The following is a 26,225-nucleotide window of genomic DNA, read 5'->3' as shown; positions in this document are numbered from 1 at the left end:
ATCTTTTTAAATACCTTTATTATTATTTTTTAAATTCCAGTTGTAATCAATGTTAAACTACTTAGTTTTACTTACTTAACTTATTTTTTTCACTGGATTTTTTACTCACATCGAGTGACACAGTGAAATTCAGCTATTTGATACGAGTACGTACGTCGGCAAATCCTAATTTCAGATTGAGTTAACACATTACTACTATACTTAAAAAATACTTAAAATATATATCTTTAAATATTATAAATATTATATCGTGAATTGGACTTAGAAAGAAATTAAAGAGAGATCCAATATTTTGAAAAGACAAATTGTAAAATTAAATAACCCAAAGAAATTTATGCAACGAGAGACAATAAACGTAAAAGTAGTCTCTCAAGAAATAGGTCAGTATTTTTTATTTGAGTATCAGTTTAATAATAACGCATAAGCACTTCACTGCGTACAATTGTTTCTTGAAGATATAAATGTATTAATCAAATAAAGTAATTATGAAGATATTTTCAAATAAATCCCCGACGCTGTCACAGAGTATTGTGGTTTTTCGTGAGTATGAATATAATCTGGATTCAGAAACTCTATCGCTCCATTGGCGTCCAACTTCAACCTCGCTTTGCATCCACGATCTTTCTTAGAACAATAGTAATTTCTGTTGTTGCTACTTGAATAAGTATAACCTTGATACATTAGTAACCGTCGACCAGGTTTTATCTCAATAAACTGAAAATCTGTAAGATAACAGGACTTAACTGTTTAAACCATAATAGTCAAACAATAAGTAGTATATTATTGTAGCTACAATATCAGCGAGTAAAATAGATTATACTGTATCCCCTTATTCCCACGAGAACTACCACGTGGGACTAGCGGATCCTAAAAAAAATGTTTTGAATCCCTCGCGATCTCCCAATTGTAACACCATAAGATCTGTCGTATAATAGAGAGAAAACAGAAACAGAATGTCTTCTGGAATATCTGTATAAATTATTGAAGCCTTGTTTCTTCGAGATCGAATGCAAAGATAAAAGTCATGCAAAAATAATCGTCCGAGTCGCATAGAATGGTGGAATGCGATAATTCTAGGCAAGCATGGCAATGTGCCTTCAAACCAACCTACTTAGTGCCTTCTCCGTAAAAGTCAAAAGTCAATGAAATCAAAGCCACAAAGACTAATTGAATTGTAGAATTTATTAGTAGAATTTAGAAATGAGTCGATTTACCCTTAGTGTTCATTTACACGAGCGGCAGCTGCTACCGACAACTGCAGACGTCGACGACTGCAGTCGGCAGACGGCAGAGTTGCCGCTCGTGTAAATGAACTCTTACCTTCTGCCAATACACAGGTAGGTAGGTCGTACATAAATACTGAGGTAACTCTATTTTAAATATGCAGATATTTTAAGACGATACTTTTAAATACACTCCCGTAGCAGATCTATAATAATTCGGTGGTGGGTGGTTATGCAGCAAATTTTCCATCATTTTCACCTCGATTCCCTGATACCCGAGCTTGAGCCTGGACTTGCAGCCCCGACTCCTCTTAGAGCAGTAGTAATTTGTGGACTTGTTGTCCTTAGCGTAGGTATACCCGTTGACCATTAGTACATTCCCTTTCTCAGTTGTAATGATTTTATATTCGAGTCCTGAAATCCAAAAGTTTACTTGAATCGGTACTGCCCTTTACACCAGTAGAAAATATAACTTGGCAACATCATGTAAGAAAAATACATAAGATATTATATAGTTTCAATTACTGACTATTCTGTAGCGATGTTTTGAACAACTTGCAAGTTCGAGTTTCGAATTAATCTCTATCTCTCTCTGTTAACAAGTTACTATAGAATGAGAATGATAGAGATGAATTTGAAAACCGCATTTGCGATTGATTGTTGATACCAATCAACATATCAGAACAATTCTCCAGGTAACAGTTCTTACTACGTAGTTATAACATTCTTCAATAAATTAATATAATATTAAATAAACATTAAGGACATCATATTTGCCTGCGTTTGTCTTTATTTAAAACGATATTTTTTCATCCTAGGATTTAGGGATTAACGAAAATCAATCCCGGATTCCGCGGTAAAACTAAGCTTTTCGAATATTAAAAAAAACAGACTTTATTCAGCATTTTTGCAATTTTAATCTGAATCTCGAACTTACTGCATAACCATTTCAGCATTGGCTGCTCTTTACCACATACATGGATCTATAAGAAACCGGAGCTTGTATCAAGCGGTATGATTTTCCTTTTCTTTGGGATCGCTTACCTTCGTCTAAATTCCATCCTTCGCCACTGGTAGACACTACTTTTGTTTTGTGTTTCGTTAACATGTGTGTATGTAGCCCTCTAGTGGATCCTCCTAAAGTTCTTAGGACCGCCGAACATTGTTTGCATTGCGCAGAATTTCTATCTTCAGCCACCAAGTAATGGCTCCAAATTGACGTGACATCACCGTCTTTCTTATGTTTTATATAAGAATTTTCTTTGGACAACGACATGTTGATTTCATGGACTATTTCGCAAATTTTCCCTTCAAAAAGAAATGACAAATGTATAATTTATTAAGTGACATGATTTTTCGTACTAACTAAAAATTAATTAAAATGTAATCAAATTATTAAAATTTGTTAAGTGTTGTAATTTGTATTGTATTGTATTTCTATTACAGTTTCAACAACTCAACGTTCCTTTCTTACTAAGTAATAACAAAAACACCGTCCATGTGTTAAACCACAAATGTTAATGTAAAAATTAATAAGAGGTTCCGACATCACTCGACTGCAAAGAATACAATCAATCATGTGATTCTTTGAAGAGAAGTAGATGCTTAGAAAAACATCGAGAATTTCACTGTAAGTATTATCTGGTCACAAGATACGTTAGAACTAGGTATTATCTAGGCAGGGTGTATTTTTTGCACAAATATCATATGTCAATTAAGGAGAAAATTAAATAATATTAATTTATATTAACACATTCTTAATATTATTAACAAGTACTTGGTGGGTTTTCTGGCGGCATTATCAAAAATCTTCCATTAAACACTGCAGTTAAAGGAATGTCTTTAATGCGATAATTTTATGTAATTCCCAGTTTCCGTTATATAGTAGTCAGGTTGTGCATGTAGATGGACCAACGGTTTCTTGATCAATAGTTTTCCATCAATGTCCATCTTGACCCCAGCTTTGCAGCCTTGGTCCTTTTTAGAGCAGTAGTAATTCTGTGATTTGCCACGTTTAGAATACGTGTAACCGTTGAACATGAGCAAACTACCGCCTTTTCTTGTTCTAATGAAACTGTATGAATATGCGTCTGCAAATACGAATAACCTTGAGATTAGATTAAGGTCATAGTTCACTCGGCTACGGCTAGGCGACGCTTCTCGGACTGAGAGACTTAAGACGAGTGCTTATCCCGATGTAAGGCGATTACTTTACGATTCCGATTAGTGTGCGTTGCAGTATAGGAGTTTCATACAAAGGAGTGTGGATTTTCATCCTCCTCCTAACAAGTTAGCCCGCTTCCATCATAGACTGCATCGTCGAAATGGTACGATTTGAAAATGAAATTAATATCGCCTAAATAGAATACGATAGAAATCACTAATACGAGAAAAATGTAAAATAATAAATATATTTAAATGAATTAATTATAATTCTAACATTTCTAACAAGATATTCAATTTACTTACACAATAAATAAAAATTAATAAGGAAAACAAAAATGTCCAGTCTAAAAGTAACATACCACAGTATTCCTAATATTATTTTGGAAACTTGGTGGGTCCTATGGGAAAGATATCAGACATCCAATACGCCTTTTTAGGCAAAAAGGATTATACTTTTATAAACGCCCCAGATTCCGTGACATAGTAGCAAGGTTGCGGATGACTATGGACCAAAGGCTTCTTGATGAAGAGTTTTCCATCATCACCCAACTTGACTCCAGCTTTGCAACCTTGGTCCTTTTTAGAGCAGTAGTAATTCTGCGAGCCGCTGCGTCTCGAATACGTATAACCGTTGTACATGAGCAAACTACCGCCTTTTCTGCCTCTAACGAAATTGTATGCCAATTCATCTGGAAATATGGATAACCTTGAGTGGACGATACGCAATCAACTTCTACTTCAGGGATTGATTTTTAAAATTTGTCAATAAGTATATTAAGTACAAATATTTTATAGTTATATTTATTGACGGAAACCATGGATTTTTCCGGGATAAAAAGTATAATCCAGGGTAAAATATATTTCCATTCGAAATTTCAGGCAGGTTAAGTTGCTGCGATGTAAAGAGCAACACACATACACACTTATCATTCAATATTTTTCGTTAAACTAATATGTTTTTCTAGTATTTGAGATCCAACAAAATCAAAACATTCCTTCCTAAATTTCCCAAAAAATATTAATACTCTTTATTTTCTTTTGTTTTTGTTTTGTTTTTTTTTAATGTAGACGTTTTTCAAATAAAAACTTCAAAAAGTTTCAAGCTCCAAATGTTCATTTATGTTATAAAGTAATAAGTCAAGCACCAAAGCATTATTGCTACAAAGATTTGAGTAACGTGGATCAGTTTTGTAAAATTTCAGCAGTGCTTGTATTTTAAGTAATTTTAAAAGCATTTTATATAAAATTGGTTTCAACATAACAGCTTGTGGGTTGGTATCACTGGTAGATGCAATATTGTATGTAAGCGGGGTAATTTGTGAGGAGTGGGATGAAAATTCCACACCCCTTTCGTTCGGTTCTGGGTCTTCGATATGTTAAAATATAACTTATGTGAAGCACATAGACACAATAACTCGAAATTGACGAGGTGGTGGGTCGGAACATTTTTGCTAAAATCAGACAAATTTTGTAACCTTTATTTCTACACTTTAATATACTCCCCAGATTCCGTGACATGGTACTGAGGTTGCGGATGACAATGGAACAACGGCTTTTGAATCAAGATATTTCCATGTTTGTCTAACTTGACACCGGCTTTGCAACCTTGGTTCTTCTTAGAGCAATAGTATCTCGACGAGCTGCCTCGTTGGGAATACGTGTAACCGTTGTACATGAGCAAACTGCCGCCAAATTTTGTTGGAATAAAATGGTACGAATTTACACCTGGAAATGCGCATAACCTTGAGTTTAAAGATAATAAAGAATAATATTTTTTCCCTAACTAATAACTAAAGGCTGATGGTTTTTAGGGTTTATTGGCACGAGCTTAAACAGATTTCTTTTATGATGTATAGTTTTGTTTGTTTGTTTGAATGCGTTATTGCACAAAACTATTTGTGTGTAATACTTTGGTAAAATAAAGGTACTCGTAATGCCTAGATGCATTTTCACCTTTGTTGATGTTACAGAGCTGATGGACTGAGTTAAGAAGTGTGTAGACAGAATTGAGCATAGTTTTCGATCTAGTCCGAGATGATTTGTAAGGAATCATCAGTGGGCAAGTCCAATATGCCTATTTGTCTGATTTTTTATATGTCTTAATCCTAATGTAAGTTTTCAAAACTTCATCTATAGATTTTGGATTAAACTTAATTTAATATTTTCTATTGTATAGCAGTAACACAAACAGCTATTTAACATCATTTATTTTGAAGACAATATACACCTATGACGATAGCTTCAAATACATCCCTGATGACGTCACTGCATATGTCGGCGGTAGATGCTGATGTACCGACTCTCTCGACACCACCTTCCCTGATGCGTCTAACTTAACCCGAGCTTTGCAACCCTGGTCCTTCTTCGAGCAATAGTAATTCATCGTACGACTGTGCTTCGAGTAAGTGTATCCATCCATCATAAGCAAATGACCACCTTTTCTTGTCTCTATAAATGAATATACCAAATCTGAAAAAATGGAATTAGGAGATACATTTAAAAAAAGAATGCGTTCTATATTGTAAAAGAAAAGTTTAAATGTCCTGCCAATATGTAAGCATTTAGATGGTATTTTATAAATATTTTATTACAAATACAGACTGCCGAAGAAGAAGTATTTGATAAACTTTATAGCATAAACGAATGAATTTTACAATAATGAGTAGATTTAAGTCAACTGTGGTGACATATACTTATTATTATTTTATTACTCCCAGATTATCTGCTAAAGTTCTTATTATGCATTAATTAAACTATGGTTTCGTGGTTTCTAGGCCTAATATACATACAAAAAAGCAGCACTGATAGAAGCTCATTAACTCTTTTCGAGAAATAAATTAAATGTTCCAAAAAATCTTTTATCAGAGAACAGAATCAAAATAAAAAAAAAATATTTTTCCTATAGGCAAATGATTATGAGCATTGTTTTTTTTTTTAAATTATTAGTATATATTTTACTTAATTATGTACAGGGAGCGTCTCCAACATAAAACCTTACATTTATTGACAGGGGATTGTCCAAAAGTCTGCTAAAAATGTCTGCTAAAATATCGACAGTAACATGTTTTTTTTAATTATTCACAAGCGTCTGACTGCAATCTCGGCTGATGTTAAGTGACGGTGCAATCTAAACGTAGGCGTCCACTTATCCGCAGCGTACGCATCGGACGCAGAACGTCAAACGGATTTTTAATTTACGGTTCATAAAATCTGTTCGATGTGATCCGTGTGGCTCAGTGGACGCACTTATACGACTTTCTATAGAAAATCATACAACTCCACAAAATCCGTTTCAAGAATACTAAAAAATCCGTTTAATGCAATGCGTCCGATGCCTACCAAAACAGTATTTCACTGATTTCTACAAGGCCGGATCGCTAAATCGCGTGGCGATACGTTTTTACCGATAGGATTTAAACAAGCCTCGGCAGAATCCACTAAACATAAGTCACAAGTGGTCAAATAAAAACATCTGTCTTCACGTATTAAATATATGTCCAGTACATAAGAATAAGTAAATCTATGACCATATCTTCTGATAACTCCCATCGGCGCTCACTGCATACTTTGGCGGCCTGTGATTGTGGTAGTCCAAAATCGACTCGATTCTACCAAATCGGTCCAATCTAATCCTGCATTTACAGTTACTATCCTTTTTAGAACAGTAGAACGTGCGTTTAGCGTGGTTGTTCTGTGAGAATGTGTAGCCATTCAACATTAGCAACGGATTCCCGCGCTGGGACGGTATGAACTTGTAGTTTAGATAACCTGAAAAAATTTAATCTTGAATAAGACAGTCCAAACACAAATGAATGCAAACACACAAAACAGGCTCTTCCAAGACTCGTTACTAGACTACGTTTAACCACAAAAGTACTTAAACTAAACCGTAGCAAACTTAAAACTGTTACCGAACTAATGACAGGACACTGTTCACTAAACAAACACCTTTCGGTTCTAGGTATAACCGACAGCCCTCTTTGCAGAGCATGCATGGAGGAAGAGGAAACCCCGGTACATGTTATGCTTAGATGCACAGGTGTACCGGAACAACGCGCAGCACACATTGGATCCCCAGCAACACTCCTCCATGAGGCGTTCGGCGACCTGGGCGGCCTGCTAAGCTTCTGAAGCGAGCTCGGTTGGCTGGTGTGACTCCAGCGGGGACCGGCACCGAAGGGACCTACGTACAACGGCCAAACCTTAGTGGCCAAGCGCGGAAAAGGCCCAGGAAAAGAAGAAGAAGAAGAAGACAGTCCAAAAATTAAAAAAATGTGAGCCGTCACGGGACGCCTGGCAGATGTGAAACATCGACATGTGATTTTGTAAAAGTAATATGCAGAAAGAACAGATTGATATGAACTAAATATGTCATAATGATACGGATTATACACTATGGGTATCCAAGCTCAGTGTAGCGAGAGAGATGGCTTAACGAGTGGGAGAGAATCGCACAGTCGATTGCACATGGCGACGCGTTGCCACACCGTACACACTACTGTATATAGACTGTATATATACATATACCATCATATAGCGTGGCAATGTGTCGCCACGGCATGCGTCGCCACGCCAAAAATCGGTTTTACTTGCCATGTATAGATGTTTAACATAAAAAAATGTTGCACAATACCAATAATCTCTCCTCTTGAACCGAAACGCTCAATAATTTTTTAACCGACTTCAAGAACGAGGAGGTTTTTAAGAGGACCGGTATGTTTGTTTTTTGTCAATGTCATTGGAGAACCATACGAAATTTTTTAAGATTAAAAGTTAAGCTACAATAATATTGCACAATATCATAGTGAAAATTAAATATTTACTTCAACTCAAACGTTTTATGAGACGAATATCTTAACAATCCATGGTACATCGCGTGGCAGTGTTCGTCAATTTTATTGAGTTAATAAAATTGACAAATTATTTAAAAATATATTAAAGAAATGCATTATACTTACATTAGTTACAGTACAGGCTACAGCACATATCAAAGGATTTACAACCTAAAATTCAAAATTGAAAAATCTCCAATAAAAAACTAGTTTCAACATATAATTGTATCAATTTATTTTTAAAGTAACATACACACAAAACTTAAACAATAATATTAAGTAATAAATCAAACATATTTGCTATAATATTATACAATCTACATCAATATTATTTAATGAATAAGTTCAAAAATTACTAAACTAATTGCTAAAATTATTTCACCAATAGAACGCTCAGGGAAACAAAATCAGAGAATGACATTTTACCCTCGTATTTCCACCGGAATGGACTACACGGGTGAAACCGCGAAGTTCTGCTACTTACTCGTAGGTATAGGTAGGTATATTAGGTATTCTTTTCAAGCGTGGAGTTTTGTGAGAATGTCTACATGCGCATTAGAACGACTACTTGCAATAGCCAGACATAGAAAATAATTAATAAATACGCTTTGTAGGTAAGTACTTAGAGGGTTTGACAGTTGTTTCTAAAGCCAGCACAGTCAACGATATTGTATACTAATATAAAATATCTTTGAGCACAATCCAAACTCATTGGCTATCGTTCTTACGTATAGGATAGCAAACTTACAGCCTTCATATATTTTTATTTATTTATTAGGTTACAATTACTTACAATAGCTAAAACAATATTTAATTAAATTATAAATCAATTTAAGTGTAATTATATACAAATAAACACACCATGGAATAAGAAACATAAAATAGATAACTTTAATAACACAAATAAAAAACATAGATATTAACTTAAAAAGAGAGAAAGAAAATAAAGTAAGATAAGCAAATTTAATCGCAAGAGCTCTAAATGGAGATACTTTCTTTCCGAAAACTATATACAAATAGATTTTAAGTAAATATATACTATATTACTGATATTATTGAAGGTAATCTAGGAATAGGAGAATTTGCACCAAGGTAAGTTCTACGCAACGGAGAATGTAAATGAGTGATTGATTTTCGTGGATAACTAAAGGGAATCCTAAAAATGTAATCATAGATAATAAGTGAGCACAATCAATCTTGGATTTATAGTTTTGTATAAGAACTGTAAAATAAAAAGTTCCCTTCATTGTTGTAATGGATGTATTTTAATATATTCTTATATGAAAAGCTACTATCTTTCGGTTTTATTGAGACATATCTGAACGTGATGTGAAGAATGTCCGGCTTACGAAAGCTCTTACTCCAATAAATCATCAGTCATCCACAAACCATCATTCGGTACGTATACACTATCAATAGCTGCATCAGTTGCATCTCTCGGTTTCAACATTCAAGCCTGAACGTGCTGCGAAGTCAATGTGGCTACGCAAGCTCTTACTCCAATAAATCATCAGTCATCCACAAACCATCAATATTTACTTATACACTATCAATAGCTGCATCAGTTCCACCTTTCGGTTTTATCTGGCAAGTCTTAACATGCTGTAAGTTATGTCAAACTATCGCAATGTCTTAGTCCAATAAATCAGGAGCATCCACGCTTTCAAGAACAGCCGCATCAGTGTCATCTTGCGGTTTCAACTGGCAAATCTGAACATGCTGTATGAGCACAGCCTCCGCTTCTTCCGCTGTACTCTCGATGATCTCTTCACAACACGAACATTTATATCTTCCGCCAGTGCCATCAATACTCAAGAATGCTATTTCGACGCTCGTTACGGCTGGAACTAAAAATTTCATTTATTATTTTCGTAGAAAATTTATTCAAACGACTTTAGTATTGATGACTAAAATTTTAAGAATGTTTTTTAAATGGGTCGGTTATTTAATGATTAAATCAATAGTTTTAGGAGTAACTTTATATCTACTAGCTCACTCGTTTCCATTTATCCTTTCACACAAAAATCTAAAATCGATATTTTTAAAGCGATAAAAATATAACTTATTTAATAGTCTCTGATCCCGTATATTTGACATGCACTGACCTGATTGAAAGTTTTTTATATCAATAAATAAATTGCCAATGGTTTGTCTATAAAAATTCAGTTACAGATTTTTTTTTCTTTTTTTAACTTTTCACTGGTTTGGTGTAAAAAAAAAGTATGAAGTCTATAGAATATGTCAACGTTAGATAAGGCAGTTGGGTTGGGTAAGCAGGCAAATCGATACTAGTAACTAGCACTGGTCGGATAATAAATTAAGTTAAAATAAAATTTCATTACGAACATGGTGGTAAGAATAGGGTTATCTGCGTAAAATCAGTCAATCATAATCATATCATTGACCTTTTTTTAACCCATTGGAAGTATATTTTAGTACTTTGATATAAAAAAAAACATCTAGTAGACAGGTCGGCGAAGGTAGTCGTAGTAGGTATGTAGTAGGTATATTCGGATGCCCTACTGTAAGTAATATTAATTTGATAGTGTGTTTATTATCAGCCAATAGCCATATTAAAAATACTAGTGAATTTTGACTTATGGCTGAATTCAGAAAAGCTTGATCTGATTCCCGTAAATCTACATTTACACGTTGCTAGTGTAAATGTAAATATTTTTTAAACTTAGTAAACTTCCTGTCGTGTTTGAGATCTATTGACCCAGCAAATCAGTTTAAGTTATTAGACTAACGTACCTTGGTTGATACTAGCTGTTTCCCTGTCATCTGAAATCGACGGTTCAACATCTCTATCTCCGTTAGAGTACTTCAATATCAACTGGTACTCCTTCTCGTGGCATGTCGAAATGTGTCTCTTTAAATTGTGCATTTTTTTTGGAAGTATGACGATTGTTTTTGTACAAAAACAGCACTTATACAGCCGATCATGTTCGACAGTTTCAAAAAAGTTCCAAATGCAGGACTTACTCATCCCTTAAAACATATTACAACCAGTCAAATGAAGGTCTCGCATGATTATATAGCTTGGCAACTTCGTTCGTAACCATACCGATGTTGCGCCTAGGGCGGGAGGCGTGTAGCGATGAATGAAAAACCCACGACTAATGCACGTCACTTCCCAACACGCACAATTTCACACCCGCGCAGTCTTTCCGCCCGTCGCCCGCATATCACGGAAGTTATCAGCGAACTTGCCAAACTATAATTATGCGTTTATAAATAGATAATAATAGAATAATATGATAAAGCAAACACGCATGCAATATGTAGTATTTTTCATCCCGATATCATTAACCGACTTCAAAAAAAGGAGGAGGTTCTCAATTCAACGCATATGTAGAGAATACTTTTAGATTGGTCCCATTTCATTTTTATGAAAATCGATTTAGTAATTTTGTGTTAAAAACAAAATAACTAAACTACGTTCGGTTCCATTATTTTATGTAAAAAAGATAATTTAATATTATTATCACTATAACCAAGTCTTCCCTTTTTAAACCGATATTTTGACGGCAACTGTTTCTATGCGCGGGTGAAACCGTAGGACACATAAATTACTATCCATCCGCTAAGAATACGGGGAAAATTAGTTTTATGACACTCATACACAACGGGGCTTTCTAGTGGTAAAAGAATTTTCAAAAACAGTTCTGTAGATCCAGAGATTCGCCCCTACAATACCAGAAAGTTTACCTCTTTATAACATTAGTATAGATATAACTATTAATAACAAAGTCCGCTTCTATATGTGTCGGCAAATTAGTGCTCTAACCTTGTATGATATCTAAAATAATAGTAAGTAATGGCTCATACTTGTTCCCGCAGAGGTTTTTTCACAAAGATTCCTTATCATATCTTCGTCCTGCTTTGATACTGCAGTAGATTCCACAGTCGTCGGATTTTCTTTGAGATAAATGGCAGGGTGTCTTTGTTTAATATGTCGATGTATATTCATTCTCAAAAATTTTTGGCAAATTAAGCACATTATCAATCTATCATTGATTTTTTGATAGTACTTTCGTGTCCAGCTTTTAATTTTTCCATCACGACGTGTAATTTTAATTGCTAAAATTATAGATAAAATAGTTTGACTGGTTTCAAAAATGAAGGGAACCCCCTTCTTTTACTCTAAAGTAACTCTTTAGGGTAAGAATTGAAAAAAAGGGTTGAAGTTTTTTTTTCAACATAAATCGTTCATGCTTTGAGTTATATTTTTGAAAAATGATTAGTGGACTATTTATATACATGCGAAAATATAAATAGAAAGAAATAAAACAGGGGTTGAAAGTTTACACCGATTTCCACGCAGACGGAGTCGCGGGCGTCCACTAGGTTGCTTAATATTAATTTTTTTTCTACATATTAAATAATTTGAATTTGATAAATAAAAAAAAACAACAGCTATTAATAATGTATTTTAAGTTTTAGCCCTCATTCTCACGAGGGTTTTTAACTAACGTTAAAAAAGTGTACAAATATAGCGTCAAACGTTAAAAAAGTGTTCAAATGTAGCGAAAAAAGCGTCGTGTTTTAAAAACTTTGTCGTGTGAACATATACATATACTTGGGAATGCATTTGTTGTATCTAACGCTTTTTTAACTCCATTATTTCGTTAATACAACTCCCGTGCGAATGGAGGCTTAGTCAAATTTATTTTACTCAGTGGTGTAGTCGTTGTTGGTACGGATCACGAGATCCTGTGTTCAGATCCTGGGTTGGGTTAAGTATTACATCTTTCTTCTAAAAAAAATTAATGATAACTCTTAGATTCTGTTGTCCTAGTCACTATCACTAATACATAAGTAGTACTGTTTAAATAATTTAAAACAATGTCAGCCTGATCCCGATATCCCAATCCAGTATCCTGTCTCTCATAAGAAGGAAGGCTTGGCCGTTAAAATAGCCTGAAATTATCATGAGTCTAATTTTATAAAAATGTGTTCAGTAGTTTTAGAAATTTATAACAAAGAAATGAAACTCATCTTTCTTTGTCATACATATTAGCATAATTGTAAAGGTATAGTAGAGTACAATCAACTTACGTTCATCAACGACATCGGATTCTTTTTCGTCTTCAGTACTTTCATTTGCGTCAGATTTGTCATTACGTGCTACTTCTGGTAATTGAGTTTCTTTAAGGTAAATATCATTATGTTTGACTCTAATATGTCTACGTACATTACCAGTACTGGCAGCATTTGTTTTGTAAGATCTCCTACAAATTTTGCATTTTATGAATTTGTCATTCATTCTGACATAATATTTACGTGTCCAACTGTAATGTGCACGTCCTAAAATAACAAAATATGTATTAAGTATAACTTTGTCAACGCATAATTTGTTTAACAGTATAGTATTTCATAAATTATCGTAAAACGTGAAATACTTTCAATTCCGCTAAGTAATTAAGGTATAGAGATGCTAACGCATTGCTTTTTGGTAATTCAATGTTGTGTGGGTTACGTTGTCTCAGTACAACGTAACCCACACAACATTGAAACTGGTTTCTTCTAAGAATATATCAATAAAAATTCCTAGATCCTGTTTGACCTGGTCACTATTACTAACACGAAACAAGTGGTTAAAGAATTTAAAATAATATCCTAGCCTAATCCCGAAATTCCATTCCTGTATCCCCTCTCCCAAAAAAAGAAAGGCCTGGCCTTGTAATGAGCCGTTAAAATAGGCTGAAATGATCACGAGTCGAGTTTCATAAAAATATGTTCAGTAGTTTCAGAAAGCATATCTATAACAAACAAATGAAACTTATCTTTCTTTGTTATACATATTAGCATAATAGATATAGTAGAATCAACTTGCTTTTTTCAACTTCTTCTGAAATATTATCTGATTCAGCCTCTTCTACGCCAAACATTTTATCTTGTACCTCGTTGTCTCTTGACTCAATTGTAACCGATTCTTTTGAATGGGATTCTTTTTCGTCTTCATTAATTTCGTTTGCGTCAGATACATCATTAGGAGATGGTTGTGATACTTCTGGTAATGCTTGAGTTTCTTTAAGGTAAATATTCTTATGTTTGGCTTTAATATGTCGACGTACATTACTAGTACTGGCAATATCTGTTCTGAAAATGTTTCTACAAATTTTGCATTTTATAAAATTTTCATTGATTCTGGTATAATATTTTCGTGTCCAACTGTAATATGGACGTTTTTTAGTTTTATCACGTCCTAAAATTACTAAATATTCTTTTGCATCAGATTTATCATTATGAGATGGTTGTGATACTTCTGGTAATGCTTGAGTTTCTTTAAGGTAAATATCCTTATGTTTGACTCTAATATGTCGACGTACATTGCCAGTACTGGCAATATTTGTTTTGAAAGATTTTCTACAAATTTTGCATTTTATGAATTTTTCATTGATTCTGATATAATATTTTCGTGTCCAACTGTAATATGGACTTTTTTTAGTTCTTTTACGTCCTAAAATTACAAAATATTGTACAGTGTATTATCGAATTTCATAAATTAACCTAAAACGTGATATACTTTCGTCTTGAGTAATTAAAATCTTGTCAAATTAATTGATTATGAAACACGGCTAAAACTCATGTGATATTACGTCGGAGTATGTCCGACTAGTTTCGAACCCATACGGGGAAGAAGTAATTTCATTAATTAAGGGTTTCATAACGGATTCAAAACTACCATCGGCTTACTTGGATTTGAGTGAGTTTTGCCTTAAAAGTAGTTATTTTATGTGGCGAGGTGACTATTATAGCCAAATAGACGGTGTTGCCATGGGGTCGCCGATTGCACCTGTAGTGGCCAATATATTTATGGAGTGGGTGGAACGCGAGTTGGTCGATAAAATGACGTATAGACCGCGTTTTTGGCTGCGTTATGTGGATGATGTGTTTGCCATTGTAAACAGGGATGATTTGGCCATAATATTCCAGTGTCTCAACAGTCTACATGAGAAGGTTCATTTTACGAAAGAGGAAGAAAAAGAGGGCGGTCTGCCATTTTTAGATGTGATGGTGATCCGGGGGTCTGGTGGTGAATTACATACAACGGTGTACCGAAAACCGACTCACACCAACAGATATCTCCATGCGAGTTCGCACCACCATCCGTCGCAGATATCGTCGGTACCAAGAAGCCTCATAAATCGAGCCCTAAGTCTTTGTGACCCACCCTATATTGAGTGCGAACTAAGCGTAGTGAGACAGGCGCTGGAGAACAATGGCTATAGTTGGCGTCAGAGTTCCAGATGGGCGCAAACAACAACTAAGCGGAAACCGTCCTGTGTGAACCGGTCACTAGTGTACTTAACATATGTGAAGGGCGTGACGGACAAAATCAGCCACTATCTCCAACGGAGATTTGACATAGTGACGCGGTTTCGTCCACCTGCACTGGTGAAGAGTTTACTGCGATCGCCTAAGGATAGGGATCCGCTGAACGTGCCCGGGGTGTACAAGATTCCGTGTGACTGTGGTAGATCATACATCGGTGAGACTCGCCGTAACATTACCACAAGAGTAAAAGAACACATACGAAGCATGAAGAATGTGGACACGGGCGGTTCAGCAATAGTCGAGCATGTTCTAGCTTCGGGTACGACTCATTATATCCGTTTTGATAAGGCTTCTGTATTGTCAAGGGAAGTTTCTAGTACCTCGTAAGATACGTGAAGCGATAGAAATTAGTCGTCACCCGAATTTTAATCGTGATCATGGATGGTTGCTGCCCACAGCGTGGAAACCACTATTTCTTTCATTGTCACATACAACAAACTTGGAACAACTTGGAGAAGACGAGTCTAATGAAGATGACATTAATGAACCGTCGGAGAGTGTAACGGAACCTTCACTCCCCACCACTCAACCCCTCTCCGCGCGCGAAATGCGTGCAGCAGCGCGTCGCGCAGCCGCTTCGCAGTTTGGATCGTGCCGCGATGCAAGAACCAGCTCATGACTAAGGGCCCCGTATGGGTTCGAAACTAGTCGGGCATACTCCGACGTAATATCACGTGAGTTTTAGCCGTGTTTCATAATCAATTAATATGAATAACACTCACGATAGTTTAAATTCTAAAATAAAATCTTGTCGCTTAAGTAATTAAAGTATAGAGATACTTACGCATTGCCTTTTTATTCAATTCTTCAACAATCTTTAATTCTGCTTCAGAAAGTTTAACAACCGGTGTATTCTCGTCATCTGGTGCTTCATCTTCAGATCTGTCGATGTTAGAGACATGCGGTTCGTGTTCTAGAGATGCACTGTCATTTTCTTCTAATTGGTTCTTTGCTAATTCATTAGTACTTAAGAATACTTGTGCAATAGGTTTCCTCCCACCTTTATCATCTCGACAAATGGTTTTCGAATGAGCTTCATTAAAATATACGTAAGGATGTTTTAATTTTATATGGCGATTTATGTTACCTTTAGTATTACCCGATGATCTTTTCAAATAACATTGACAAATTTTGCATTCAAGAAATCTTTCATTTAGTATGGAATAGTACTTTCGTGTCCAACTTCTGAAACGTCCTAAAAAATTTAATAGCAAATTAAACAACAGATCATTAAATTTGTAAAAGAATTACAGAATAAAAAATAACAAGTTTGTGGTTACTTTTCGCAATTAAATGCACACTAAGAATATTTGTCATATTTTGTAAATATGACCAATATTCCCGTTCCATTCCAACTAGTCAGAAAAAAGACTGTGTAGGATGGAACCACCAAATCTCGTGATGAGTTCAGCTCTTTTACCGCAGTTATACATTACTAACATGCAAAGCTTTAGGTATGTACTAGTACTGAGACATACAAATAGTTCACAGCTTGCACTTCCACATGCTCGCACTGTTCATAGCACAATGTACCAGTACCTAATTAGCTGACTTGCTAGTGTTTAGTATGTATTCTGCTATAAGTAAATATAATTACTAAATACTAGCGAGTCTTAATGCCTTAATAATAATAGTTGCCAAGTAACAACAATTTTAAAGAAAAAAAAAATTTAACCAAACTGGCTTAATTGTCGCGCCTCCATATTATGATTTTTCTTTTCGTAATTACAGCATTCAATGAAAGTGGTATGAATCGGTAGACAACACACAAATCAAAAAATGTAATGCTTGGTAGTTACCCCAATGTGTCATGTTACTGAGATATCTAGATTATTATAATTAATATATTTTGAAATATTGTTGTTATACTCATAAATTAATCTTGACATCCAAATATCTCAGTAACTTTTATCATGTGCTGTTATTTCGAAAAAAAAAATCAAATTGACGCCTGGTTGATTATGTCAGCTTCCATATAATAAGTTTGAACCTACAAGATGTTTGCACAAATGAAAAACAATGTGTAATGATCAAAATCATTTATATTTTATAACAAAGTTTTACAAACTGGCCAGAGGCAGTCTTGAAATAAGTAGGAGGCTCATGTTTATGATTACAATCAGCGCTGATTATCCTTCCCTTGTTATCAAGTTTCACTCTTGCTCTGCAGTTAGCAGACTGCTTTTTAGAACAATAATAATTATTTGAGTGTTTCATCTGTGAATATGTGTGGCCATGTATCATCAGTAAATGCTTACCCCGATGTGTAGGTATTAATTGATAACCTTTCCCTGAAAATTGTTTATATTCAACTCTATTTAATATTACACAAAAGGATTATCAGAAAAAACAAATAACTACATTTTGTCACATTTATATTTTTACTAATTGTCCATTTTTATCTTTAGTATAAAAGTTAGGGCCATGCGTGTGCTCCAAAGAAGCGTGTATTATGCATTGATTTCTATCCATTTTGATAAATGCCAAGCACCTCTGGTGACGTTTAGAGCAGTACCAGTGAACTATGGATTTACTTCTTGCATCTTTCCAGTATGAATAGCCATCTAACATCAATAAATAACCTTTCCTTGTAGGTATGTATTCAATACGATCTGAAAGTTTATACAACAACCTAATCAAAAATGCTTGGAATAACATTACAGTATACTATTTTCAAGGAGAAAAAATACTAGAGGTAAACAGGAGCAGTCATGTAAAACCAGGACGGAATAAACAAAGTATGTCTATCTCTTTCTATCTTGTTTATTTGCTATCTTCTGCTGCAAGGCTCACAGACAGGCATTAAGTTTGTTTACATCTGGTATTTCTTCTCATAGGGACCACTATAGTTACTTCTCTTTAATAAAAACAAAAACAAATATATATTACCATACTCAAGTATAATACCTATCAAATACTACTAAACACATTTGGTGTTAATTTTTTAAAGATAAATTATAACATCTGGTTTGAAGTTTTACTTTTGACTGTATATGAAGTTAATGATAATTACTTAATTTAAGTAAATAAAAATTAAAAGTCATAGCAATAATAGTTTGATGTAGCTTATTACAATTGTTTTGTAAAGGACTATCACTATTAAAATTACTTGTAAATGTACCACAAAAAATTGACCAATTGAAATGGCATTGGACAAATCATATGTTACATACTTATCATACATACAAAAATGGAACAAGCAATTAACACTCTGGCATCCAAGATATGGAACCAGACGATGTAGATGTCCAAAAAGAATGTGGATTGATAACATCAACCAAAATCTGGGCCTCGCTGTACCAAAGTTGCGGCCGACAGGGTGCAGTGGAAGCAATTGGAGGATGCCTATGTCAGACGACACTATGAACAGCAAGACATACTATAAACATTTAAACTCATATCTTATGTATACCAAAGGCTGTTTTAAATAAAAGACTATTTTATTTTATTTATTTATTTATTATAGAATTACAAAAGAATTAGGAGGAAGTAAAAATAAACACCATAAATTTTTTTTAATATTTATTTACAGTCACAATCTCCAATAAGATTCTTTAAAATCAGCTTGAACTGCAAAGCTTGAGCACATCAACACCACATCCATTGATGAGAGATTGATGGACTGTCCACTAATAGCCATGAAATTTAAAATATTGCATCTCTCTTTCATTGCAACCGAACAAAAAAGATAGCAATATGTAAGGCATCAGACACTTATCTCTGATGTTAAACATGCGTTCTAGACAAAATACACAACCTTTGTAGTGCAAAAAATACTGCAGGCATTATTATCAAGTTACGAGGAAAATTATTTAATATTGTCCGAACAGCAACCCATTAAATTTCTTAATTATCAAAGCATTATAGATTAGATGATCCTTATGGAATAGATGATCCCTAAATACAAATATATATTTTCAAGAAACTGTCATTAAATTATGGTATCTTTCCTTGTATGACAATGGATTTTATAATCATAGATTATAATGTAAATTAAATATTTAAATTATAGCCCTGTAAACTTAGAATATTGCAAGATTTCTAATACATGGAAAAATAGACTGAAATAATTATAAAAAGTAATCTTAATAAAGCAGAAACTGGTAAAACTGGCAACTTACAACTAAGTACTTACCTTCTCGCGCCTTTGCAGAAATAGCGAAAAAGCACAATATATTTCCATTCACTGCACTCCAAGTTAACAAGAAACTACTAAAATTGATTGCACTCACATAATATTCACAAAAATATCGCAAAATACACCAAACAAAACAAATATATTTTGACATTTACGTATAGGTTAGAAAACATTTATACCAATTTTAATATGCACTTTTTAACACTCCCGTTTGATTTAAACGCGCAACGCAATAATAACTTTGCGTAATATTCGAAACTCAATATTTTGTATTGCGAAAGCATTGTCATTTTTTCTATTATTTGTAAAAATAAATAGTTTTTGACAATTCACAATAACAAATAGTGACGTGACGTGTACTATTACTACGATTGTTGTTATCGACTTTCTGTGATAGACCTGGCTAAAATGCTTGTATGTACCATTTAAGGCCTTGACTTATAAAGTTTAATAGTTTCTTAGTAAAGGACGACAAAAAACCTTTTGTTATATCATTATTAACGATGCTCAGTATCGAACTCAAAAGCGTTATCATTTGATACGCTCTCATATAACAGTATTTTACCTTTTTATGAGCTTTAAAAAGATCATTGCATTCATTGTTAATGAATAAATTTATAGGTAGGTATCATAGGTTCGTATTAATCACATATCACATAAATTAGTAAAAGTATTAATACTTTCCTTAATTTGAAACTTGAAGATCAAGCAATTTGTTATTTAGGCTAATCATTTAAATTGTGAGTATAGATATCTTGGACTTATGTCGTTATTGTTAAAGGAGGTTTCATGGTTTCCCATGGTTCCTTCATTTGGTAACAGGGATTCCAAATTATCGTCCCATACTCGAGTTTAGTTCTGACAAGCCTAGTATATAGTAGCTTTTTAGTTTGGAGATTTCCGCAGGGCTTGGGTAAACAAATCCTAACATTTGGCGCGCAGATCGCAAATGCTAGTGGGTGTTAAAACGTAGTTTGGTATCCAGGGTTATGCCCAAATCACGCACGTGGTCCACTCTTTGTAAATAACTGTTGTTTATATGTAAATAACTATCGATGTCTCCTTACTGTAAGGCAACATCTTTCTTACAAATTTTAAATCGTCTGCAAAAATGAAATAATTTTAATTTTGAAAGCAGCTTGTAATGTCATTTACAAAAATGTTGAATAGTAGTGGTCCTAAAACTGAGCCCTGGGGGACTCCTGAAGAGGCCTTATACGTGTGGGATGTATGGCATCTAACTGCGACATATGAGTTAGAAAGACAGTTTAACAAGTTTAACAGTTTGTGGATAACATTCATTTAACATAATTTTTTGTTTTTGGTGACTTAAATGTCCTTGAAAGTAAACAAATACAGCTAATATTAAAGATTTGATTCGTAACGCACGTAGTAAAATAATTAACCTCAACCACTAGTGACTAGTGGTTTGGTGCTTGGGTTGGATGACAGCTCTCTCAAAATGAGTTTATGAGATTTGGTTTTTTTTTCGTTGAAAAAATTGGACTATTTTAGGGAGATCTAGGTCTCTATGCAAGTCGAAGATGTGTACAAATTACAAACCACGGAGCATCCGTAACCTGATGGTGACGCATGAATCAATTTTAAAGGACCGGGAGGGGTTTTAGTGCCTTTCAGCAAAGGGCAAACACTACCCTAGCGTAGTTCATCATTAGACGGATACAGGATACAAAGAGAGTTACCTTGGAGTGGAGGGATAGTTTGCTTATAACGTAAATCATAGGGTAGAGACGATCTATCATTTATGCAGCTATTAATACAGGCATGTCAGAACTGCACACAAACCTATTGGAATGGCATAATATTCTATTTTATATAACGTTTAATTTTGTGTATTATTAGCGTACTAAATAAATATGTAAAATAAATAAATAAAAAAAGCCTTCTTGTTTTGGAAGGTGGAGGTTATATGCACAGAAAAAGATAAAATGCAAAGCGTAAATTATATCTTTGATAATTTCAAATATATCAATAATTATACCTACCTGCATTCCTAATATGATTATTATAGTATAATGGTATCGATATTTTAGTAGAATGACGATTAAGAGACAACACAGCATAACCGTAAAACGAATCGTGAAAAAGTAAAAATGACGCGCACATCCCCAGTTGACATTTAAACTTCAAATTACAACATAACCTAACTTTGTTTATTATTATCAAATCATAATATTTTTAACAAATATCCATGCGTAAATTAATAAATTATTGTATTCTATAAATACACTTACATCGCTGTATCACTTAGTGTTGTCCTCGTAGTTTACGAATATAATATTCCCTAAATTTTAAACATTCGCTATTTTTATTATAAAAGTTTACCAAACAGTTGCGGTAACATAAAACTTAGCATAATATAACGGAGTTTAGTGTACAATGTAATGTATATAATATGTTAAGTTAAGTATAATAAGTTCTGTGAAGTGTGTAAATGAAGTGTTGTGATAGTAGTCGAAATGGCGGGAAGGTTGTAAATATAGCACAGGTATGTGTTGTTTGTATACTAAACCTTCGGATTTATAGCAGTATTCATTAATTTTCAACTTAATATTTATATAAAACTACTCACCCGCAGTAATGTTCGCGTCAAATTCCGTTTTTTACAAAAATTTGCCTTTATTAAGCTTCCAAGATACAATTTTTCCCTATATCAAAATTCTTTAAATGAGAATCGGCTTATCGGTGTAAAGATAACATACCTACTTGCTTACATGCAAATAGTATTCCAGAGATTCTGAAATTTTAGAGCCAGGTTCTTCAGGCCTTCTGATAAGTGGTGGAATAGCATTATTCCCAATTTGTCTTTGCCATTTGACATAAAGTAAAAAAGGTATATATATTATTATTATTATATTATAGACGCATCAGAGAAAGCTGAAACAAGAATGTTGTTTCATATAATCCAGTTCTTGGACATGTTTAGTGAATTTGCAGTTACACATCTTTAGGCAAATTATTCCATACTTGCTGACGCCGCGCGGTTTTACCCGCGTGGTTCTCGTTCCGGTAGGAAAACGGCGATAATATATAGCCTATAGCCTTCCTCGAGTGGGCTATCTAACACTGAAAGAATTTTTCAAATCCGACCAGTAGTTTCTAAAATTAGGGCATTTAATCAAACAAACAAACTCTTTAGCTTTATATATTAGTATAGTTCCATATTTTAACTATGCTATTATTGAGGAAGTTTTTGAGGGATTTAAGGGAAGCTATTTGGGGATGAGATGGGATGTATAAAATCATTTTTACTTTACTTGTAAAAAACCTAGTTTAGTATCAGCTAAACTTAAAGTACTTTGACATTGCAACACTCTAAACTGCTCAGTTATTTGCATGTGGGGATATATTTTTTGGGTTCAGAGCAGACTTGAACAGACTAAGTTTGGTTCATCAGATAAAACTGATGTCGCAAGCAACACACAATCACTTTTATTGGATGTCCTTCAGTTTGCGCTGCTAGCCTATGAGCTTATTCGATGGCTAGCATTACAAATATTTTTGCCTGAGTCAATAGGACATATGCCTCCAACTAGTTGTGAAAGACTGTATTAGGAGTGAGTCGACCAACAAGGCGGAGATCGAACTACCACCCCTCTGTGATGAGTCCGACCGCTCTTACCGTTGAGCTATTGAGGCCTAATGGAGTGCTATCAGTCTTCATGTCTTTGTGGACTCAACACTGAGGGGTTGTGGGATTGATTGCTGTCCACTAGAATATTGTTGTTATCAAACTAATTGGAGTGGAAGAAGAATATGATTTTACAAAAATTTTCTTTTTTGAAAAAAAAGAAACCATGACTTTACGACTTTTCTGTGTTACAAAGAGCAGTAAAATCTGTACAAAGTAAATTACTTATTAATATATTTTATTATTTTATTTTACAGGTAAGTTAATGAATCCAGACAGACTCTTACTCATAGGCAATATGTACATAATGGTAAGTAAGAACACATTTATTAAAAAAAATAAACATTACCTTATTTGTAAAGTACTACTTAATTCATTTTTATTCAAAGCTTCAATTGCTTTTTGAGATTGGTCCCATTATATTTGGAGTGAACATTGTCAATTTGGTAGTAGTTGATTTTCTCAGAACTCAAATCTGTCAATCTATTTACTTAAGATTTTCATTTATCTACTATTATTGAAGCTTTGAGGTTAGTTTCATATTTTAAATTACTTTTTTACTAAAGGGCATAACTCTAGTTTTTTTTTTATTATTAACAATAACAGAAAAAAAAGAAATAATATAGACACTTGTTTATTTTATTTGCTAACTATTTTTTCTCAATGTTAATTATTCAAATACTTTTACTAAAGTGTTTTCAGATAGCATGAGTACGGTGACAGTTGCATTACGATCTTCATAATATGTACTATCGTGTATTATCGTGAATAGAAATTTCAAGAGTGAAACGAACTGTCACAGTATCCATGCTATCTGAAAAACTCTATAGTTTAATTTTACAGTTGGTCACAAGTATGACGTCATCATTCTTGTACTATACAGTGTATCAATATTGATACATGAATTAAATTAATGCAATTTGATTCATTTTGCATGGTTTAACAATAGTTATTACTTTATAATTAGTAACATAGGCATCTAAGTTTCATAAATAAAAGAGTTCGTTTAAATCTTTGCGAATTTTATTTTTACTTTCCTATTCTCTCATCTTATTTCTACGAAGGTCTCGAATATTATCAAAAAGATATTCTATTTAAGAAAAACGATTTAGCTTTGATAGTACTCATAGTAATGTAAGTCACAGCACAATGATGTTTGTCTGCAAGAGCCAATTCATCTCCGGATCTCCGAATCCGAAAATGGTATTTCTATGTACTATACAATATAATCGAATCAAGACATTATGACGTCAATTTTAAGTTCAAGTTAAAATTGACGTCATAATGTCATATCTCCGAAAATAATTTTACATATTGGTATAGGTAATAGATCTCACTTTAAATGTAAAGGTAATTTGAAATTGAATAAAACGTGATTCTGTTTTCGGTACTAACTGACTGGGAGTCGAGAGGTAGGTAAAATACCCTTGCCTTGCCATTTAACCTTGGTCAGCGAGTCGTAAAAGCGACGTCGTCTAGCCGTAGCCGGGTCTACGCCTCGTTGACGGTGTCAATACGGCTAGGTCTCTTTCCGAGTTGATAAGTGTGCTATGAGATAATGAATTCATTGATATGTTATTTACAGAGATTCACTTTATTTCATCAAGGAGGGGACAACAATTGCTTATCTTTGAACAGTATCCCTACGCGAAGAACTTCGAATCCAAGAAAGGTGTGTCATGGGCATGCTCATCACGGTGTTCCAAGAAATGTAACGCGCAAGTGATGTTAGCAAAGAACGGCGTCCTAACAGTCATTAATTCCACTCACAACCACGACCCCCCCACATATTACGTAAACAGTAAAGGCGAATATGTAAGATCCTAATCCTAAGAAATTGAAAAATAAAATTTTATTGAAGTACCTAAGAGACCTTAGCCCAGAAAGTTAATTATTAAAGATATTTTTGTATCTACATAATTTTAATAATATTATTTATCAACGTAATTTCATTGGTTTAAGATTTAAGAATTGTATATATGTAAATTTATAAAAAAAAATTAAATATACTTAATTTGGTATAACTGATAATTAATTGTTCGTTGTAATTCGCAATTATTTTTGATGTTGGGTAAAGTGTAAGTAATTTGCTGTATGTACTACTTACTACCTCCTAAAGTAGGTGCTATGTTAATATGTAGAGGATTTTAGTTACTCATGATCAATTTCACCTTAAGTCATAACATATAGCTGTACATACAGTTTCCATTTTGATATATGTACCTACTACATGTCTATTTAGACTCGATTCATAACAGCCAATCTCAAATTGAGAAGCAAAACTTAAAAGCTCGTGCAAATTTAGGTAATAAGTAGGTATTTTTCTCTACTGTTTCCATATTGATATACATGTATCACGTCATGTATTAGAATCGATTCATAACAGTTAATTATGAATTGCAGAAATAAAATATATCAGCACAAACCGGTGTAACAAGCTATTGCTCTACAGAAACTACACCTACTGCAAGCACAGCCTTAACAAGAAAGGTACTCTGTGGTACTGCCCATCGCGACAATCTAAGAAGTGCACTGCCCAAGTGTTCATATCCTACGATGGAAATTTGATGGATCTGCAAACCATACACAATCACGTACCACCCAAATTTTTGGTAACTGAAAACGGACAACATGTAAGGATATAGGTAGATACTTAAGGTATAGGTAACGGCCTATAAGGTGAGCTATGTCTAGTAACATATGTTTCGATGTGACGTGAGTATAGATGTAAATAAACCGATTTAAAACGTTTTAAATAAAATTCTGCAGTTTTAAACCATTTTGAAAGGTTTAACTCATTTTCAACCCCCAACTAATTTTCACATTCGACTACGAATGGGAAAATTAGTTGGGGGGGGGGGGGTTGGGGC

General features: G+C 34.0%; 3 protein-coding genes across 7 annotated transcripts in view; 1 reads left to right on the top strand and 2 right to left on the bottom strand.

The window, feature by feature from the left end:
• LOC112050219 (uncharacterized) overlaps positions 1–4,077 on the bottom strand; it is a 35,404-nt gene extending 31,327 nt beyond the window's left edge. For all 3 annotated transcript variants that reach the window (XR_008251176.1, XR_008251177.1, XM_052883990.1), the window contains exons 1-2: positions 2,268–4,077; positions 76–1,637 (exon numbers count right to left, since the gene is read on the bottom strand). The gene's annotated coding sequence lies outside the window, so the exon portion shown is untranslated. The remainder of the gene's footprint in view (positions 1–75; positions 1,638–2,267) is intronic.
• A 4,354-nt stretch (positions 4,078–8,431) lies between these two features.
• LOC112050199 (uncharacterized) lies at positions 8,432–20,078 on the bottom strand. Of its 3 annotated transcripts, none has more exons than XM_024088403.2 (7): positions 19,701–20,078; positions 16,350–16,760; positions 14,061–14,687; positions 13,283–13,531; positions 12,053–12,304; positions 10,976–11,212; positions 8,432–10,068 (listed from the first exon to the last, which is right to left on the bottom strand). In XM_024088403.2, the coding sequence occupies exons 1-7, from the start codon at positions 19,852–19,854 to the stop codon at positions 9,854–9,856; spliced, it is 2,145 nt and encodes a 714-aa protein (XP_023944171.2). In that variant the 5' UTR covers positions 19,855–20,078; the 3' UTR covers positions 8,432–9,853. The 3 variants fall into 3 exon arrangements, with proteins under 3 accessions (XP_023944171.2, XP_023944184.2, XP_052739949.1); XM_024088416.2 differs by having other exon boundaries at positions 14,061–14,255; positions 19,701–20,077; XM_052883989.1 differs by lacking the exon at positions 14,061–14,687 and having other exon boundaries at positions 19,701–20,076.
• A 1,763-nt stretch (positions 20,079–21,841) lies between these two features.
• LOC112050268 (uncharacterized) overlaps positions 21,842–26,225 on the top strand; it is a 31,751-nt gene continuing 27,367 nt past the window's right edge. The window contains exon 1 of the transcript XR_008251171.1: positions 21,842–22,212. The gene's annotated coding sequence lies outside the window, so the exon portion shown is untranslated. The remainder of the gene's footprint in view (positions 22,213–26,225) is intronic.

This window comes from Bicyclus anynana, chromosome 10 (assembly GCF_947172395.1).
Source record: "Bicyclus anynana chromosome 10, ilBicAnyn1.1, whole genome shotgun sequence".
Classification (NCBI taxonomy): domain Eukaryota; kingdom Metazoa; phylum Arthropoda; class Insecta; order Lepidoptera; family Nymphalidae; genus Bicyclus; species Bicyclus anynana.
Note: the sequence above shows the minus strand (reverse complement) of the source record. Positions and strands in the feature narration are given on the sequence as shown.